This window comes from Bos mutus, chromosome 8, assembly GCF_027580195.1.
Source record: "Bos mutus isolate GX-2022 chromosome 8, NWIPB_WYAK_1.1, whole genome shotgun sequence".
Lineage (NCBI taxonomy): Eukaryota > Metazoa > Chordata > Mammalia > Artiodactyla > Bovidae > Bos > Bos mutus.
This window is the reverse complement of record NC_091624.1, coordinates 72,313,659-72,335,401: the sequence shown is the minus strand read 5'-3', so window position 1 is coordinate 72,335,401 and position 21,743 is coordinate 72,313,659. Positions and strand designations below refer to the sequence as shown.

General features: G+C 41.8%; 1 protein-coding gene across 6 annotated transcripts in view; it reads left to right on the top strand.

Annotated features, from left to right (window-relative positions):
* SPATA6L (spermatogenesis associated 6 like) overlaps positions 1-21,639 on the top strand; it is a 73,994-nt gene extending 52,355 nt beyond the window's left edge. For 5 of the 6 annotated variants that reach the window (XM_070375840.1, XM_070375842.1, XM_070375844.1 and 2 more), the window contains 3 exons: positions 3,036-3,129; positions 4,189-4,291; positions 7,454-10,389. In XM_070375840.1, coding sequence (XP_070231941.1) covers positions 3,036-3,129; positions 4,189-4,278 — 184 coding nt within the window. In that variant the 3' untranslated portion in view covers positions 4,279-4,291; positions 7,454-10,389. Of the gene's footprint in view, positions 1-3,035; positions 3,130-4,188; positions 4,292-7,453; positions 10,390-12,398 lie in introns of those variants that run through there. The other variant, XR_011465168.1, reaches the window with a different exon arrangement.
* Positions 21,640-21,743: the final 104 nt, after the last annotated feature.

The window sequence follows — 21,743 nt, the reverse complement described above, 5'->3', positions numbered from 1 at the left end:
AACAAGTCTCAGATCCACTTCCCTGAAGGCATGGGGCGGAGATATTTATAGGATAAAGAAGCAATGAGGTCTTAGGCATGAGGAAAGGTGGTTGGAGGTCAAGGAAATGCCATTGGAGGTTGAGAAAAGGTGAAGTAATCAGTGCTTTACCCAGGCATATCTAGGTTACATGCTTCTTCATAGGGTGTGTGTTCAAAAGTGGAGGTGCCTGGCATGATGTGAGGGTGGAGTTTTTGGCCCTCTGATGTAAAAGAATTATTCATCAGATGTCTGTGCGGACACAGTTTTAGGATCAGTGATCCCAACCAGTCTTAGCCAGCTTGAATCAAACAGGATCCAACTCCATGTTCTTGGAGAATAACTTAAGCCCACCATTACTATCAGTTCAGTTCAGTCGCTCAGTCGTGTCCGACTCTTTGCAACCCCATGAATCGCAGCATGCCAGGCCTCCCTGTCCATCACCAACTCCCAGAGTTCACTCAGACTCACGTCCATCGAGTCGGTGACGTCCTCCAGCCATCTCATCCTCTGTTGTCCCCTTCTCCTCCTGCCCCCAATCCCTCCCAACATCAGAGTCTTTTCCAATGAGTCAACTCTTCGCATGAGGTGGCCAAAGTACTGGAGTTTCAGCTTTAGCATCATTCCTTCCAAAGAAATCCCAGGGCTGATCTCCTTTAGAATGGACTGGTTGGATCTCCTTGCAGTGCAAGGGACTCTCAAGAGTCTTCTCCAACACCACAGTTCAAAAGCATCAATTCTTCAGCACTCAGCTTTCTTCACAGTCCAACTCTTGCATCCATACATGATCACTGGAAAAACCATAGCCTTGACTAGATTGACCTTTGTTGGCAGAGTAATGTCTCTGCTTTTGAATATGCTATCTAGGTTGGTCATAACTTTTTTTCCAAGGAGTAAGCGTCTTTTAATTTCATGGCGGCAGTCACCATCTGCAGTGATTACTATAGTGACCCATAATGTCAGAGGCTTTATCTGTAGGGATGTTAAGGAGTCTTGTGATATATTTCGTAGGCTATGTGAAGCTTGGAGGGTATGCAATTAAGGAAGGGAAAAAGAACAACAACAAAAAAAACTAAAGCAAGCTTAATCAATAAAGGCAGGTTGGAAACAGAGGGATTTTTAACAAGCAATTTCCTTATCTTCTGTTTTGTAAGACATGCTCAGGGATTCCTGGGAGTCAACCGTATGGGTCTTGGTTTCGCTCCCAGTGCTTAGCCTCTGCCTCCTTCACTATTCTTTTTGTGTGAGCCACTGGGGCCAGTCTCCTCCTGCTCAGACCATAGAAGCACACGAGAAGTACCTTTTGAGTTTCTGCTGACAATACTGAAATCAGCAAGGGCCAAGTTTGCAGGGATGAGTTGGAAGGTGAGTTTTGGAGTGAGAATCAGCCCAGGGTTTTAAGGGAGGAAATGGAAAACCCTTTTAACTAGCTGTGGGTGAAATGGTAGTCCTAAACGTGGGAGGAACACTCTTGAGCCTGTTTCCTAGCTCCAGTGACTGGATAGTGGCACATCCCTTCAACCCCTATCCTCATTCTTCCCACTGCACTAGGAGAAGGCTATAATCAAGGCATAGCACTACCCTTGCCTATTGACTCATCATTCTCAGAGATCTTCAAATTTAGTGCTGAATGCATATAGTAACAAGTATAGGGATCATTCTGGTACTGGTTACTCAAGACCAATGAAAAAGCATTTACAGTGTCCAGCTGGTGCTTATTTTTAAATGCTAGCTTCATTTATAGCTTCTAAATATTTCTATTCCTTCATCTTAAAAACTCTTAGAGGACTATAGGAATGATGTGCCTTGCCTTTAAGTATGGTCAGTGCTATAGGTGGTGCTTTCATTTGCTGTGAGTCACTTTCCTGGGTTGGTAATGGATTTGTGTACATCAGTCATTCTCTTAGTCTTGTCTTCCTGGAAACCAGAGGGTTTATGCTCATTACATGGAGCCAGGATGGGTGGCCTGGGTATGGATCCCAGACAGAGCGGAGGGGCAACTGCAGAGGGAATCATTAGTGTGGTGGTGTAACAACTGGATTGATTCCCACATGTCTCTGTCATTTCCAGTGTTCATTATATATTAATTAAAGAGAATGATTTTATCCAAATTGCAAAATTTTTGGCACTTAAACACAATATCTTTTCAGTGTGCTTTTCATAATCACATTGCAAATTCTGCCTCAGTTTAAGAATTGGCACTCATTCGCCTCCCAAAAATGAATGAATGAATTCATCATTCAAGTAATCTGTAGTAAATTCCCATATGGTGTTCATACGGGACCCACAGAGCCCTGAGATGAGCTATTAGCCTAGGAGTCTCACTCCCAATTTCATCCTAGGAGGAAAGACAGACATTAACCAAATAATGACAAAATATCTACTGGGGAAAGTGCTATGAATGAGGGATGAATTGGCTCTTAAGTGCATGAAACGGGGAAGCTGACCTCCTCTACAGGAAGGGACTTTTCCTGAGAAATCAATAACTGAACTGAGCTCTGATGGGTGGTATGGACTCACACAAGTGGGGTGGGGGTTGTGAGTTCCCTTACATTCTATCCAAGGGAAAAGTCCTGGAAAGTGCCTGTGAAAGGGAGAAAATGCTTCATGTTTGAGTAACCAGAAGACACTGTTAAGACCTGTGGTTAAATTTATGTCTGGAGGGCCTAAAGGAAATAACATAAAATAAGATCCTTATGGTGGAAACAGTAGGGATTAAATTTTGTATTAAAAATTTTTGGATTACATTTTAAAAATATAAAAGCAGGGTTTGTTCTTTGGAGAAATATCTAAAATAGTAAAGTACAGAGAAGAAAAGGAATACACCCCAGACACAGACCATTTTTAACATCTTGGCTGTTTTTATTCCTGGTGCTTTTCTTAGGTGTAGGTTTAATAAAGACATTGAAACTACACTGTGCACACTTTTGTATATTGCTGCTTTTTTCTCACTTCTAAGTTATAAGTATCCTTTTATCAGCTACATGATACTCCACCCTGTTTACTCTGTTGAGCAGGCCCCACCCCGGGTTCCAGTCCACATGGAAGAAGATCCATGAAAGGGTCTGCAGTCTTCTGACATCCCACAGAGCTCAGCAACACCTAAACAAGGTCAGGACTTCTGATGAAATGACATCTTTGCTGACAAAATAATATAGGAACTGGGTCTCACAGTCTAGCAGGGGAGATAGACATTAATCAGGTAACTGCAGAAACAAGTATAAAATTGTGATGCTCACCAAGGAGGTACATGGTATCCTGAGAGCGTATGAAAGGGAGTGCTTGACTTGTTTGGCACTCAGGGCAGGCTTTCCTGAGGAAGAGACAGTGGAGCTGCAGTCTGAGCGATGAGTAGCAGCTATTAATACTTCGGAGCACAGGGTGCATCAGGCAGAGGTCCTGAAGTGAGGGGGAGCATGGTCATGTGAGAGGACTTAGAGAAGACAGTGTTTGCCTGGAGCACATTCACTTCCACTCTGGGCAGGAATCCCAGTGCAGGGAAGAATCTGGGAACATGTGTGGTCTATGTGAGCCCACAACAAGGAAGAAAGTTTTCCTCAAAGTTAATCAGGTGTTTTTGACTATTGGACTTTTCTGGGGTTGAGGGGAGTGTTTCCGATCCATAGACAGATATACTCAGTACTCCTCTACAGCAGGTGTACAGCCATTAGCTGTGGCCTGTCACCAGTTTAAACCAATTCAGATGGAAGGTTGACAGTGCACCCCTTAGTTGGGTTTAATTATAACATGTAGTTGAATTGGTCATCTTGACTTATTTAAATGCTGACATATCCTAGATTTATAGGATCATACTTATAAATGAATATTTGTTACCCTAATTACCTGGGTGGTGAATTATTTTATTGCCTGTCTGCAGAGTCATTTGTTTTGCTTTGTTAATTCCAAATCTTTTCAAGTAGGGGAATCCCTTTAAAATGTAAAAGAGGAAGAAAGAAAGGGAGGAGGGAGGGAAAGTGGGAGGGAAGAGGGAAGAAAAAGAAAGGGAGAGAGGGAAAAAAATAGTATCTACATATATACATGTATCATGAACACAATATATATGGCATACACGGGATTCATAGATCTCCTAAATGCAAAACTACGCATGCAATATCATTGACCTATATTACATTATGAGTAATGCAGTTGCTGGATTTGTTTGTGTTATAGGAAGAATCCATCTCTGAAATAAAGAATATCCTCGACAGACCAGGCTACCCTCTGAAGAAATACCGTGCACATGAACAGAAATATTTTTAAGCTGCTGTCCTATGTAAGTAAGCAGCTTAAGTGCTTCTTCTTGATGTGCTAAAACAATTCCAGTTTCCTGCTTTCAGTACAAAGCACCTGGAAAATGTGGTGAACAGGAGTCCAGGAGGAGAGCAGAACTACGTTCTCCCCTCACAGTGTCGTGAGACAGCATGTGTGCGGGGCCGCCAGCAGTCTTATCTCCTCTTTATTCTCGCTCCCCACTCCTTACCTAATGGTCCCGCTTCCAGCTCCTCAGACACGAGCTCTTTCCTGCTATGGGCCCTTTGCACACGCTCTCGTCTAGACTACTTCTTCCTGACTTTGGCTCACTTCTATTTGCCTTTCAGGTCTCATGGCTTTCCATGGCACCCCCCCCCTCTGAGGCACACCTTTGTAGCCTCCTGCAGTTTTCTCTCATTGTTGTTCTATTTCTTTGGGCCGATTGCTTAAAAGTCTGCCCCTTCTACTTGAGTGACACCTTCCTTGGGCCAGGGACTCTTGTTTTCTGACCCACTACTTTATAGCCAGAGTTACAGTGGGGTCCCATTTAACTTGGGTGAACTCAACTGCACCTGCCAGGTGTGTGCCCTGAGCAGGAGCCCGCCTTCCTCTACCACTCTGTCACCACCCTTGCGTTAGATGACCTTCCGCTGTGGTTGGTGCTCAGTAAATATTTTCTGTGAGTGACTGTTGAAATTCAAGTGATGAGGCAATCCTCAAAGTCAGTTGTGTGGTAAGAAGTTGGTCATTTTTGTGGGCTGTCATCATTTTTCACATTTTTTCTTCTTTCCCTTCCTACCCAGGCCCAGCATAAGAATAGTTTTTCCTTATTAAGTGCTTCCTAAGTGCCAGGAACTGACCTAAATACTTCAGTTGTATTAAGTGAGTTGCTATTCCATGATCACAACAGCCCTTAAGAAGTAGGTACTATCACCAGTACCATTTTACAGGTAGGGAAACTGGGGCAAGGAGATGTTAAATGCCTTGCTCAGGGTAACATGGCTAGTGAATGACCTTAGCTGTGATCTGAACCCAAGGGATATGGCTTCAGTGACCATGCTTTTACCCATTAAATTCCATTGTCCTCCAGACCTGGAGCTTGTAATAGGAGAACCCTGGAGAAAAAGATAGTGGAACCCAAGCAGAGTTGGTGGACATTGCCTTTGAGCATCCCCCAGAGGGTCCTATGGTGTTGTATCATGTAGTCCTTCAGTCTAGCAAGATCAAGATAATTACAGATCTTTTTAAAAAATAAAGATGTGTGGGATGACATGCTAGGGTTTCACTGTCATCAGGCTCCTAAAATTCTGATTTATGGGCATTCATGCTTGAAGGCACATGTTGCCTTGCCTAGAGCTGGCCAGGACTCCCTGCCTTTGGCACAGAGGAATGTGAGGACAGCTTGGTAATTTCCCATTTTTGTAGGCTTTGCCTTAGAACGTTCTGCTTGGTAGATTAAAGATGGCTTCTGGTCCACTTAATCTCCCATTTCTAAAATAGTCATCTAGGCATTTATACAGAAGACAACCCACATAATTACCACTTAGGAAACATGGCCCATGTAATTACCAAATGTCAAATTGTGTTGAATTTCATCATGCTAACATCAAGTTACCTAAAGCCCTGAACTAGCTAGTATGTGGACCCTGATGTGAGGGGATAAAGAGAAGGTAAGAAAAGAATTAGTAAATTCTGTCTTAGGAAATAGGTTTCCTTCAGCCTTGTATTGTGATTTATTGGTTTGTTTTCCTTATGAAAACTCTCCCAAGAAGGAGACAGAGGGCTGGAGGGGAGACTGAGCAATGGTACCAACTCTGCCTGCCGAGTGTCCCATCCCTGTGAGTGGCTCCCATGATCCCAGCTGCCACCACTATGGCCGGCCTGAAGCAGGAGCCAGTCCACTTACAATGATCCCAACTCAAGGGAGGGCAAGGAACTCAGGCCCTGGAGTCCTCAGACACAGATAAGAATTGCAGCACAAAGAGCTCTCTAAAATTACAGAGCAAAAAGGAAATAAACCAAGAAAAGTGGGTGAGGAAGGGACAACAGTGAATTAAAATGCTGCTTTCTGATTCTGTCATAGTTCGTTAGGCCTCCAGCTCTAAATGGTATGGCTGGAATGGCTTCTTCTAACCTCACCCTCTCTGCTGGCAGGCAGGACCCACTTTACTTCCTCCCACAAGGGTCCTTTCACCTCTGTTACAATCAAAGCAACAAAACAAACCAGCCTACAGATGCCAGGCTCCAACCTTGGGGGCCCGCCCTCTCTGATTTGGTCACCAACTTCAAAGGGATTTTTCATTTGATGGCTTGTGGGGATTCACACAACAGAAAACAACACACTTCCCTTCATTCCAGGGGCTCCTGGTCCTGTCAGAGTCTAACAGACCACACAGGCAGTGGCCTTGCACACAAATCCCATGGCAGATTTCTGGGTTGGCAGTCCTTAGTGAGCAATAGAGTCATCTGGGGGCTTTGAAAAATGCTGATGCCCAGGCCCGACTCCAGACCACTTAGCTGGAATCTCTGTGGGTGGTGCCTGGCATCAGTTTTCTTTATAAGGTTCTTCAGGGGTAATACACATTTTAGGACTAAGAATCTCCACAGTAGGCTGCAAGAGCTTTGAGGATGGGGGGATTTGGAACACCCTCAGATTTTATACTGGCCCCCTCCACGCTCAAAAATAATTGTTCCATGGAATAGAATTAATTTGGGCATATTTAACAGTTCTGCTCATTAACATCTAGCAGTTTCTACACATCCACTATATGCCAAGGACTATACTTGGAGAAGGAAATGGCAGCCCACTCCAGTACTCTTGCTTGGAAAATCCCATGGATGGAGGAGCCTGGTAGGCTACAGTCCATGGGGTCACAAAGAGTCGGACACAACTAAGCAACTTCACTACACTACTAAGGACTATATTATTCAGAATAACACTAAGAAGTAGATACTCTGCTTGTCATCATCCTGATATTCTAGAAAGAGCCCAGGTAACTTGCCCAAGGTCACACAGGTATTTGTCTTGCTAACCTAATATCACCTCATTCTGGGAGTGTGGGAGAAGAGGCTGCACAGCAAGGTTGGGATTGAGTGAAGTCATTTTCTTCTCCTTGCTTGTGTTGGTTGATTGCCTTCTTCTTAGTGCCACATAGAGTGTGTCAAGTGTCTTCACATTTCACAGGGGAGACTGAATGAAAGCTGCAGGAGTATCATGAAGAGCTCACTGAATGAGCCAACTGAACAACCGTTTTTGTTCTGTGTATCAAACCACCAGTGTCTGACCCCTTTAAATCAAACCTGTACCCAGTCTCTTGTAACCAGGTAAGAGTCACTGATTAAAGTGTTTGGGGCTCATGTTTTCTTGTCAAGCTGGACTATTTGTGTTTCAGTTTGTATGTTTGTTTTGAGCTTGAAATAGAAAGTAGCAATAGTTGGGTGGCAGGTTCTTTTCCATTTGGAAAGCACTTCTTAAAATTCTGATGAAAATGTCAAGATGCCTTTTCAGATGTTCCTTATTTTTGGCAGTGGATATGTTCTTGAAATGTTCTTTTTTTCCCCCCTCCTTCCTCCTTTTTCCCTTCTCCCCTCTTGCCCTCAGCTCTCCCCCACCTCTGTTTCCCTTCTCTTGACTTCCCGTCCTGTCCTTTCCCCATTCCTTCCCTTTCCTCTTACATTTTCCATGAGCTCGAGGAAGCTGCTATTTAGAGGAATAATCTGATATATCCTCCAGAAAAAAAAGACTATCATTCTGATTTTCCATGTTTGGTAAATCCATTTTCTGTGTATGTGTGTGTGGTTGTTTGCTTTTTAGCATTAGGCTTCATTTATTTATTAACATAAGATCCTGAAAACCTTGGAAGAGGGAGCATTGTTTTTGGAGAATTCAAGTCTTGCTTTAAAGGTTTAGTTTCTAGGATACATTTATAAGATGAGGCTACTTTCTTTAGATTGTATTTTAAACTACTCCTTCTGTTACCTGGCTTCCCTGGTAGCTCAGATGGTAAAGGGTCTGCCTGCAATGCAGGAGACCCCGGTTCAATCCTTGGGTTGGGAAGGTCCCTGGAGAAGGAAATGGCAACCCACTCCAGTATTCTTGGAAAATTCCATGGACAGAGGAGCCTGGTAGGCTACAGTCCATGGAGTCACAAATAGTTGGACATGACTGAGTGACTTCACTTTCACTTTTCTGTCACCTACCCCTCCTTTTTTTCTAGCAATTCTTAATAAATTTATAAGAGGAAAATAACCTCCTTCAAATATTTCTTTGAAAGAGCTACACTAAATTACATTTCTGCTTTGGCAGAAATGACTGCAAAAACCTTTATGAAATGCTTACCCAACTTGAGGAGCAAGAAGAGGATGGAGATGAACTGAAGTAGAGGTTTATCTTTGTGGGTCTGCAGACCCAGAGAAGAGAGGGCCTGAAAGCAGAAAGCTTTGTATTCCCATCATACTGTAATCTGAGTGTTTTCCTCTCCCATGTCCCAAAACCCTTTCAACTTTTACAAGATTCAATGAAAATCAAGTTTTCTTCTCTCATTAGGACCACAGGAATTTGTTCATTATGAAAATTAGGAAAATGAAATTAAAAATTAAAGGAGAAAAAAGTCCAAAAGCAGAAATAAAACTAAATTCATTTATCCCCTTCTCAGAATTTCAGCCTAGTAAAAGTATGCATGCATGCATGCTCAGTCACTTAAGTCGTGTCTGACTCTTTGCCACCCTATGGACTATAGCCTGCCAGGCTCCTCTGTCCATGGGATTCTCTAGGTAAGAATACTGAAGTGGGTTGCTATGCCTTCCTCTATGGGATCTTTCTGACCCAGGGATTGAACCCACGCCTCCTGCATCTCCTGTATTGCAGATGTATTCTTTACCCACTGAGCCACTGGGAAGCAACAACAAACACTTCACCCTTGGAAAAGAGAGATATGCGTAAATTACACCTGCTTGTGTGTTCTCAGTGTGTCTGAAACTATAGTTGTCAATTTATTATTTTGAGGTCTAGTTAGTCATCAGTAATAAAAAAAATACTATATTACATTAAGACTATGGTACAGTTCTCAGAAAAGGGCCGCTTGGGAAGGCCATAAGCAGCTGAAGGAAATCAGTTCTAATGAGTCGGTATTCCGTAGCAGTTATTGTTTAGGTATACACTGTAACACTTGTTCAGTTTTTTTTTTTTTTAATGGTTTGAGCATAGCTCCTTAACTCAATTTAGGAGTAAGATCTTAAATGCCCATTCTTATTTAGAGTCTTTTTGTTACCTTTAACAAATCAATCTGCCTTTTGCTTACTTTCTGATCTGCTAACTCCATCATTTAAGTCATTCCTATTTTATCTTTTTGTTTCTCAAGGAGTTATTTCAGTTTTGAGGAGTCATGTTAGGGCCAGGATTGCAGCAGGATTTTGCTTTTGGAATATATAATAATATGAATAATCTTGTGATACATTAGGGTTCAGATTACTTTGGGAAGATTTGTGTCACTAAATGTAATAAAAATCTCCAGCTGTCTTGCTTCAGTTTATTATTCCTTTCTTGACTTTCACAGTTGCAGATCTGTCAGAGCCTGGGCCATATTTTGCAAGCTTGTTTCACAGGGTCTGGGTTTAAAGAGGTTCCTGGGAAAATCTCCTTGGCAGAGCCTGGGCCCTCCAAGCAGAAGCTGCTGTACAATGAGGCCATCTCCCCATAGTCGCCTGACTGACCCAAAGTTAGCTGAAGCCTATAGGCCCTGAACTATAAGTAAGATTTTTAAAATGGAGAGTGTACATGGTAGTCTAACATAAAAGAAGTCAGTCAATTTTAAATGTATAACTGGGGAGGACTGATGAATTATGTATGCAAGTTCACCTAACCCCTGAATGCCTGGCCATACTTACTAATATTCAACGCTGTTCTCAGTTAGTTCCCTTAAGGAAGCCCTCTGATCTCTCAGAGCAGCAGGAAGAAAGGACATGGCCACCAGTCCATGTTTGACCAGTGAACCTCTAATACCACCTGACGGTACTGCTGTCCTTTCCTGAATGGGGGGCCCATTCCAGCACTCCTGGGGGACATGCAGGTCTTGGAGAGAACTCCCTCCCCCTTCCCAAGGACTGGGAACTCTGCAGACAGTGAGCAGAGCTGCAGCCCTCAGGCTCCTCAGGTCTGCTCCCCTCGCTCTTCCACACAGGGTCTCGGGGTAGCAGTAGTTTGGTCATCAAAGGAGAGAGTCTGTGCTTTACTTCACCCTCAAAACCAGGAAATCTGGCAAAAGCAGGGTCAAGTCTAGGACAGGAGCTTTTCTCTGGTGCACATGGATGGCTGGATTGTTGGAGTTTCTTCAGCAGTCTGAAATCTCACCCTTGGGATTCTTTATCTTTAGAGTGATCCTGCAGCACCCCTGTAAGTCCATTTTTATATTGATAGATATACATTTATATATTTCTCTTTCTTTTGTCCTAATTTTATTTTAAAAGTACCCTGTAGCACATTGTGTAGTTTCAGCCCTCCTTGTCATTTGCCGTGAGGATCACCTACTGGGATTAATTCATTTGCTCTCTGTGGTGACCACAGCTTTGCCTCTCAAGATCCTTTGGGCAGAAGGAATACAACATATTCTCTGGTAGGGTTTGCTTTGTGTGTGTGGAAGGCTCCTCTCAATTCCAGGAGCTCTGAGGTGGCAGCCCTGAGGGCCACCGTGCCTGCCTAGAGGTGGTATGTACATGGAACCTGCCAGGCTGCTCCAGAGGAGAAGGCAGTGGCAACCCACTCCAGTATTATTCTTGCCTGGAAAATCCAATGGACGGAGGAGCCTGGTAGGCTGCAGTCCATGGGGTCATGAAGAGTCAGACACGACTGGGCGACTTCACTTTCACTTTTCACTTTCACTCATTGGAGAAGGAAATGGCAACCCACTCCAGTGTTCTTGCCTGGACAATCCCAGGGACGGGGAGCCTGGTGGGCTGCCGTCTATGGGGTCGCACAGAGTCGGAGACGACTGAAGTGACGTAGCAGCAGCAGCAGCACCAGGATTAGGGTTGTCAAATGAAGAGAAAGGCAGGAGACCCCTGGTAAGGCAGAGTTCCCTCTAAGGTAAGAGGGCTGAAACATATGATGGGTCTTGGGCCTTTAGTTTGTGATTGGTTGGAGATGCTTTTGAACCAGTCAAGGTATGTCGCTGCGTGTCTTGCTTAGCCTGAGTGAGGTGGAGTGATTTATTCTAAGTTCTTCCACAGAGGCCAGTGCAATGGCAACTTGAGGAGCTTGGGGGAGCTGTAGTCTTTTAAAGACCTTATCAGCTAACTTTGGGAGACCTGGAATCCCAGGAGAGAAATGGAGTAGATTTTTTCCTTCTTCCTGCTCCCTCTCTCTCTCTTTTATTCCTGTATTTAGTGCCTCAGTTTACCAGGTGCTATGTCAAGTGCCTCCCAAGGGCATTTAGTAGGTGTTAAGATTCAAGGTCCTGGAATGAGAGCACTTGGATATGAATCCCGGATTTGCCCATTTACTGGCTGAGTGACTTGGGCAAATAACCTAAACTTTTGTGTGCCTCAGTGTCCAACTGTGGGAAATGCAAGCAATATTAACATCTGTTTCATAATGTCATAAGTAGACGAGTAAACACATTTAAAACACTTCAAATCAGTACCTGGCACAAAATAAGCACACAGTAAGTGTTAGCTGTTGCTATTCTCATCTCATGTAATTACTGTGGATGGCATCCCCTCCTCCCCACCCACCAACCCCACTTTCTTTTTTTTATTGCTGAGGACACTGATTCTTAGAAAAGCAGAGTGTCAAAGCCAGTTTCCAAACCCTGGTCTGTCTTGTCTCCAAATCTCATGCTGTTTCTGCTACGTTCTGCCATCTCTTAATTGTTGCCTGTTTGTCTCCAAGGCTGGTGGATGCTGAATAATTCAGCCTAAAGGGTTTGTCAAATATGAGTCCTTCATTAGAGTGAGAGGGCAACTAAGGTCTCTCAACAGAAGTTGGAATGAGGTTAACCACTTCTTGTTTAGGCCAGCAAGAGATGCTTTCTGCTCTCATTTCCTGTCATTGGAATATTATGTTTGTAAATAGCACTTTTACCCCCCTCATCCCACCCCAAAATAAACAAATATCCCTGTTTCTTTTCCCCCAGGAACTGACACTTACTGAGATTGGTGTCTTGGACTGAAGTAAATATCGCACCTATTTTAGTGGGATGACTTCCAGGAACAGACTGTGTATAATAGGTGTCGTTGTTGGATTCATGGCGAGAACTCGTCATGAAAGCTCATTTGTCCTTGCAGGAGGGGAGTTCAACATGGCCAATGATGACATCCTTTGTTCATTGACTCATGGTCCCACCTAGCGCTGACAATTAACTGATTTTGCAGCCTTGCATGCAATCACTGTATTTAGTAATATTCTGTGCCGTGTAGGGTATGGGATGAGTTATGCTAAGGAGTGTAAGATGCAACCCTGCTCTCCTAGAGTCTCTGGACTTAACAGGGCAATGAGATGTTTCACATGTGACTATCAAAAGGTATTGCAAACTCAAACATCTTCATAACCAGGCAGGATTTGTGACTGTCAAGGCAGTGGGGTTTGAAATAATGATGAGTGGTAGGGTCTGGGGAGAAATGAAGAGTGTAACTCCATCCTCCCTGACCTCCCACAAAATATCCAAATTCTTCAGATTCAAATCTAAAACAACAAAAGGCTCTATGGTCATGTGAAGCTAGTCTGAAGCTGAATATTGCCCATGGCCACCAGTTTTGTCTCTTATTTAACAACATGAGATAATGACATTTATTTACAGTGAAGTTTGTAGAACTCAATTTCATTATGTAATAATAAGTCTCATGTTGATTAACTTAATAATATAAGGCAATATCTGATTATGTACTAAGAAGTTGCTATTTCTTTAGGTTCCATGTAAGAAATGATGAAGTCTTGGGACTGAGGGCCAAGAATTTATTTTTGACATTAAGGAATAGGAAGACCAGGTGAAGAAGAGGTTTGAGAGAAGCAAGGAAATTGGAATCTAATGAAGGATGTGTGTATGGAGCACATATCCTCCAGGGATGTCCTCTGAAGTGTCTTAAATATTAGGCCTGATATTTTAGGCTTTGTGCTGAAGACAATAAGAAGCCACTAGAGTCTGGGGATGAGAAAGCAGACCATTAACTTGATGAACTTTTTCAGGGTGGTTTGGGAGTGCACAGAAACTGGTGGCAGGGAGACTATAATAAAGCCATTGAAGAAATCTGGAAAATAGGAATATAAGCCTGGATGGAGTGGGAGGGTCATAGAGATGAAAGTGTTAGTCACTCAGTCATGTCCGACTCTTTTCAACCCCATGGACTGTAGCCTGCCAGGCTCCTCTGTCTATGGGATTCTCCAGACAGGAATACTGGAGTGGGTTGCCATTCCCTTCTCCAATAGAAATGAAAGAAATTCATTATACATTGAGGACAGAAAGAAATGACCAGGCACCTTATTTTAATGGTGCCTTAATAATGTGTGGGAAGGAGGGGGGAGTCTGGCTCCTTTAAGGAAGAAACAATTAAATGAGCTGGACCAGGGCTGAGTTGCAAAGTGAAAGAGAACTATTTAATCATCAGGAGTGAAGTATTGATTGAAAGAGTAATTAATCTACAGGTATGAGGACACAATGTCCTTCATTTTGTAGATTCACATTCTTCCTAATGTGAGGCAAGATGAACCCAGGACTAAGAGAATAAAATTGGTGGGCAGGTAAAACCTTCTGGGGAGGGACTTTTTTCATGGTGCCTTTTTGGCAGTAGGGACAGAATGGGGAAGACTTAGAATTCCTTGGGGGTGGGGTGCATATGCTCAGAGGCAATGGGGGACCTCTCTTGGATGTAGTTGGTTTTTCCCTCGGAATCTTATCCCTATTATGAATTTTTCATTGTTGTAAATAGAATTTAGAGGATCATCAAGATACACATTGTTCATTCAAGAATTAATGGGAAGAGAAAATGCAGAAATGTACCACATCCAATTATTCATGTCCAAATAGAGGCCAAGTCTTGCACCACCCACTTCACAAAGAGGCAGCATTATCACTCACAGACAGGCTCCCATGTGAAGCTCCCACCAAAGCAGAGGGATTAGAATAAGTGAATGAACCTGTTTAGATCTTGCTTGTGCCCTCGAACCTCCAGGGGTCAAAGAAGGAGGAAGTTGCTGTGATCCTAGGTTACAATGAAAATAATGGTGATTTTTAAGACACAATTCCTAATTTAGGAAACAGAGATTACAGAAGACATTTACAAAGTTGTTTTTGGGTAAGTTCAGTTTAAAGGATGCTGGAAAGGCCACAGGGGAAAATGTTCAATAAAAGCTGGAAATGTGGATCTGAAGTTTGGCTGTTGTAATAGTGCTGCAATGAAGAAGGAAATACAGACATCTCTTTGAGATAGTGATTTTGCTCCTTCAGATAAAAACCCAGGAGTGGAATTTCTGGATCATATGGTAGTTCTATTTTTTAAATTTCCTGAGGAATCTTCATACTTGCTGTACCAGTTTACATTCCTACCAACGGTATACAAGGGTTCCATTTTCATTGTTTTGATTTACATTTCTCTAATGATTAGTGATGTTGAGTGCCCTTTCACGTACCTGTTGGCCAATTGAGTGTCTTCTTTGGAAGAATGTTAATTCAGGTTCTCTGCCCATTTTTAGCTGGGTTATTTAGGGGTTTTCGTTTGTTTGCTATTGAGTTGTTTGAATTCCTTGTATATTTTGAATGTTAACCCCTTGCAGATAGAGGGTTTACAGATATCTTCTCCTATTCCATAGGTTGCTTTATATTTTGTTGATGGTTTCTTTCGTTGTGTGGAAGCTTTGTAGTTTGATGTAGCCCTGCTTGTTTATTCTTGTTGTGTTTGCTTTTGGTGTCAGATCCAAAAAAATCATTGTGACGATTGATCTCAAAGAGCTTTCCCCCCATGTTTTCTTCTAGGAGTTTTATGTTTCGGGTCTTATGTTCAAGTCTCTAATCCATTTTGAGTTGATTTTTGTTGCTATAAAGTAAAGGTCCAGTTTCTCTCTTTTGTATGTGGCCATCCCAGCACCATTTATCGAGGAGACAATCCTTTCCCATTATAAGTTCTTGGCTCCTTTGTTGAAAGTTATTTTTTTGTTTTTTTTTTTCACAGTTGCTTTGACTATTGGAGGTCTTTTGTTGTTCCATACAAATTTTAGACTTATTTTTATTTTAAGACTTATTTTAGACTTATTTTATTTTAATGGAAAAATACCATTAGAATTTTGATAGGAAGTGCATTGAATCTGAGAATAGCTTTGGATTGCAAGACATTTTACAGTATTAATGATTCCAGTTCATGAACATTGAATATCTTTTCCTTTGTCTCTTCTTTAATTTTATCAATGTTTATGGTTTTCACTGTATAGATCTTTTACCTCTTTGGTTAAATTTATTCCTAGGAATTTTTTTCTTTTTGTACTGTTGTAAATGGATTATTCTATTAATTTCTTTTTCAGTAGTTTGCTGTTAGGGTATAGAAACACAGCTGATTTTTGTATATTGATTTTGTATCCTGCAACTTCACTGAATTTGTTTATTAGTTCTAATAGTTTTTTGATGGACTCTTCAGAATTTCCTATATATAATATCATTTCATCTGTAAACAGAGATAATTCTTAGAGGGAAAGTTTTAGCTTTTCATTGTTGAGGATATCAGTTGTAGACTTGTCATATATGGCCTTTATTATGTTGAAGTATGTTCCTTCTATCCCAATTTGTTGAGAGTTTTTATCATGAAAGGAATTTTATCAAATGCTTTTATGCATGTATTAAAATCATATGATATTTATCCTTCATTTTGTTAATATGGTGTATCACGTTGATTGCCTATGTTGAACCATTCCTCACATCCTAGGGATAAATTCTTCTTGGTTATGGTATATGTTACTCCTAATGTGCTTTTGAATTTGGTTTGCTAATCTTTTATTGCCTCTGTTTTCAGTTTTTGCCTTTATTTTCATCAGGGATATTTACCCATAATTTTCTTTTAATGTTCTTGTCTGGCTTTGGTTTCAGGGTAATGCTGGCTTTGTAAAATGAGTCTGAAAGTCCTTCCCTCCTCTTCTATATTTTGGGAGAATTTGAGAAGGATTGGTATTAATTCTTCTTTAAATGGTTTGAGGAATTCACCAGTGAAGCTATTTGGACTTGGACTTTTCTCTGTTGGAAGGTTTTGGTTATCCCTGCTTTCTTTTGGTTTCCATTCGATGGAATTTTTAGGCATTTTGAAGCAACATTTCTCAGTGGTTAGCTACACAGTCTTTGGAAGCAGATTTGTGTCCCAACTATGAGATCTTGGGAAGGTTACTTAACCTCTCTAAGCCACAGTTTTCTCATTTGGAAAATGGAGGATAGAAATATTCCTGCCTTAGAGAAGTATTGAGAAGAATAAATGAGATGAAACATTTAAAAATATTTACTGCATGCCATACATGTAGTTAACACTTGATAAGTATTAACAATGGTTGTTATTTTTCTTAATAATCTTAGACCACTCCAGATTTGAGTTAGAATTAATATCTAGCACTCCTGGCCTTCTTCGACTTTTAATACCTGGTAAAGAACGTTGAATATTGGGGCCAAATTGCTATGCTGTCCAACAGTTGTTTGATTCTGGGCAAGTTACTCAACTTTTCTGTACAGTTTCCTCATCTGTAGAAAGAAGATAATTATAGTAGCTACTTCATGAGGCTGTTGAGATTAAATGAGTTAATATTTGTTCAGTGCCAAGAGCAGTGCTTGCCACACAGTAACTGTTAGGCAAGCATTTGTCAGATAAATAAAAATGAGGTTCCTCTGTGTTGTGAGTGGCTTTTTTGTTTCTGAAGTCATAGGATCCAATCCTTTGCTGCATTCATCCTGGCACAGAGAAAACTCCTAACTCAGTGCCTGCAGCAGTTAGATATTAGGTCAGCATCTTAAAAGAAACTGGAGCTTTATTTGCCTTAGAGTGTCCTCTCTGTGAAAGGTCACGGTACCTGAGAATAGGGTAGGTGTCTTCCTGGAGTGATACAGGAGTAAACTTCCCTGAGGCCAGAAATGCAGGCTCAGTGTCCTGTCAGCCGGAGTCCGTCTTACTGTTTGTACTTCATTGCAGGTGGCATGTTTTACGAACTTAACTGGCCTCTCCTGCCTTCAGTTCACGTGTGCTTATTGTGAAGTTGACACATTCTTGTCTGTCTTAACCTTTCTGACAAAATGAGGAAATTGAGGAATTAAAGCCAGTTTGGCCTGCTGGGAAGACAAAAGGAAGTTTTGGTAAGGATCAGCCAGTGTGCTCTGTTGCTAATCAACACTGCTTTCACTCATAATGATGAGTTCCATTAGCACTTCTCTGACACTTGGCAAGACCACCCACCCCCACCCCACTGGCTTCCTAGAGACCCAGATATTTCATTATCTTTGGATTCATTTGGGGTAGCCCTTCTCCCCGCAAAAGATCTCAGCTCAGACAGACCTTTCTGCTGGCCTCTGATTATTCTTGTCAAGCTAAAGTGATGACCTTGGAAACACAACACAGGGACTCTTTAAATGAAAGTTACATTGGAATTCTTGGAGGAAGGTCAAAGTCATCCTTGATGTGCATTCTTTCTATAATCTAAATCTACACCTATATCTAAAATCTAAAATGCTTTTAGCATTTTGTGAAGGCATGTCCATGAAATGAACCTATGTGATGATGGAGTTGTGCCTTTTCTCCCGGGGCTGCCCTCTCAGGACCATTCAATTCATTTCAATCAGTCTTGTCTTTACCTTGGAAAACAAACCTTTCTAGAGGGCCTGGACAAGATAAAGCAGACCCTGGTTGGTGCCAAAACTCCAAGCTTTTCATTGCTTCCCCAGGAAGGCAGACCTTTGTTTCTGAAATACCCAGATGATGCAGCCCTGCTTTGCATTCCCTCAGATGCCCTAAAATGAGGAAAGAGACTGTGATATCCTTGAATCCCTACTGATAGCTTTCCTGTTGGCGTGAGTCATGGAGGAATGGCAGCAGGAAAATTGAGGTGGTGGGTGGAGTGGGGTTGGGATTCACACACTCGTGCTCAGGACTTTGGTTAAATCCACATTTTAGTTTCAGGTTTTCTTTGCCCCCATCTGTTGATAAATGGCACTTTTGTGGGGCAAGCTCCTCTCCAGGTAGTATCCTAGTTCTGTTCTCCTGAGACAACAGCTTATTATCTTCAGGCTGGTGAGGCCTTCTAGGAATCAGTGGAACGCCTCTAGATGAGGCCATTGCTTTCCCTTCTCCTTTTCTCCAACCAGAATAACAGACGTGATATTGATTTCATCTTGGCTGTGGAAGTTCACTAATAACTGTTCTGAACTTTGTAATATCTTAAAATTGGCAGATGAAATGGAGATTTGTAGATGAAACCACAAGTATCTCTGTAATCCTGGAGAGAGAGCCTCTGAATCAGATGACACTGGTTTTTCCTAGTGAGAAACAAATGGGACATTGATTGTGTGCTTAGAGCTTATTACTTGCTTAGGAGCTTGGTGGCATTATTTAGCCTAGGCCATTGAGAAATGTCCCTAGTCATCTCCATCCATGGTTAATAATTTCATACATTTAGAGGCAGTCACTGAATTCAATACATTGTTCCCAAGGTTAATTTTACAAGAGCTGCTTCTGGTTGTTTATATTATACGGCTTTCACTTAAAAATCTAAGATTGCAGGTGAGGGAGGCACATTTACTAGCATTGTTGTCATTGTTTAGTCACTAAGTTGTGTTTGACCCCATGGACTGTATCCCACCAGGCTCCTCTGTCCATGGGATTATCCAGGCAAGAATGTTGGAGTGTGTTGCCATTTCCTTCTCCAGGGGATCTTCCTGACCCAGGGAGTGAACCTGCATCTCCAGCATTGGCAGGTGGATTCTCTACTGCTGAGCCACCAGGGAAGCCCTTTACTAGCATATGTGTATTAAAAAGCCCCCTGTGGGACCCAGAACAAAGTGAATGTCCAGCAGATGGGGACAGTCACATATTTACAAGCTGAGATGGCAAAAGAGAACTGCATGTCATACTCCGGTTTCAGGACACATGAAGGGGTGCTACATGAATGTACATTTCTGCCTCACACACGCATCCTGAGTATCTCAAACCTCTCAGTGTTTCAGGCCATAGAAAAAAGATTGTGAACACTTATTTTTACTTAGCCCCTATATGATACCTTACAGGAGAAGATATTCTAAGTCTTTTACTATTTAAAGGAAAATGTCGCATTTTCAAAATGGGGTTTGGGAGTTATTTACTAAGTCTCACTAGGTTGGATGTTCTGTTTGCTTTAATAACCCAGCTAACATCAGGTGGTGAGAATAACAATCTCACTAAGGAGTTGTATAGTTGGGTATTTTATCTCACGTTGCCAAAAGAGAAAACTTCTGAATTAGTTTGGCCAGGTAGTGCTAAGCACTTTTATGAGATTTTCCTCTCAGCAGGACCAAGGGAGCTGTCCATTCCTTTGTTTTCTGTCACAGACCAGTGAGTCCAACAGCAGAACGCTGCCACGACTCAGGTTCTAGGCAGGACTACGACGTACCTTTAAAGAGCTCTTTGAATACAGCCTTGTGTTCTTTGTAGCCACATTTCACAGGGCAGGATTGGTCCTTAACTATCATATTGAGCTAAGACTGTCTCCCATTATAGTAATTTCGAACCAAATTCTACGTTCCCTTTCACCTCAGTCATAAGCTTGGGCCGTCTGTCCCTAATGGCACTGTCACGTCAGCCTTATAACCCACTGATTAACATGAACGGCCAGCTTACTCTTCCTCCGTCTGTGCTTTTTCATTCTCGGGCACAAACACAGCTTTGGAAACAACAATCTGGGTTCAGTCTGAATCAACTGACCAGGTCTTTCCCTTCCCACACTCATCAGAGGGAATGAGATAAAAAGAACAGATAAAGGAAGAAAAGGCAGGGAAGAAAGAGTGACGGCAATGTTTATTGAGACAGAAATGGAACATTGTTCTCTTTTATGAGTTAACTGCACAGTGTGTTAAGAGGCTGGGTACAAACTCACTCCAAAATAAGGATGACCTGCAGTTCACGAACAGCTCTGTCAGCTCTAGTACCTCAAGTTGGAGCAGCCTGCCAAGGGGCTTGAACCATTCAGCCCAAGATAAGTTGCTGATTCAGCTGAATTTACATTTACTTCCTATAAATAACACCAACATTAGCAGTTTAAAATTCACATTTAATCACAGGTCCATTTTATGTTTACATGATCATTTGGTATCATTCTCTTAAAGATTTCAGGTGCAGGTGGTCAATACAGAACTTTTTTAAAAAAAAAAAAAACTATTCCATGATCTTTGGCACAGTTTCTGGTTTCTTAGCTAGGCTTAACTTGGCTATGCAGTACTGCAGAAACAGGACTATTTTGGATCTTGGTGTAACTATAAGTTTATGTTAAGCATTATTTACAAGATGAGAGCCAAGCACAGACTTTAATACAATGTCCTCACAAATGAACAGAAGAATGACAGGCATCGGATTTTAATGAGCAGGGGCTGAGACTACTAGACTACTAGTTAGAACCATCTTCCCTGGAAGAGGAGACAAGTTTCGTTCAATGCAAGAATTCCCTGAACCACTGATACCAATGTCTCATGTCACAGGATTTACTTTGCAAGAATCCAGGGTAGGGACAGTGCTTTTCTGGCCAGTATGGCTTACACGATCCATCAAACCTATATTAAAATACAACTTAGCTGGTAGCTTTGCCAATGTTATTTGGGTCTGATGGGTAGAAAAAGGCAAAGTACTGTCATTTTATGTGGGTATAATTGACCTTGGAGGAATTATAGTTGGATAATATAATTATTAAACACATCCAGCTGGATAAAAACCCACCCAGCCTTATATGAGTGACACATTTGTGTATCAGTTCAGTTCAGTCCAGTTCAGTCGCTCAGTCATGTCCGACTCTTTGCGACCCCATGAATATAGTCTTATGTAGAGCTGATACAGATTGCCTCCCAGCAGTAGTATCTTGGAAGCTCTAAATTAGTGGCTGTGCTACCAGAATGTGTCTCTGCTTTGGGGCTGATACACAGACATGAGACAAACAACTAGCATGATTTCTCATTCTAGTAGTGCTTATGAGAGAGGAGTTCTGATTAAGCCCCAAAACCGATCTGGATTGCAATCATAGTTATTATTCAAGTACAAGGAGAGCGCTTTATTTCACATTGAGAGTTCAATTCTGACCTTTGTCTGGCAAATTATATGAAAATAATAAATATATACATATATATATCTCTAGCTCTCTACTGAACAGTGGGTCAGTAGTTACCAGCATCCCCATACAGTACATCGAGAAAAAGAAATCTCTTCTCCCCAAATCTCACACCCATCTTAAAACTGTTATTGCAGAACTGTGCTGGTCTGTTTTCTTTCAAAGTAGTTCCTTTGAAATTGGC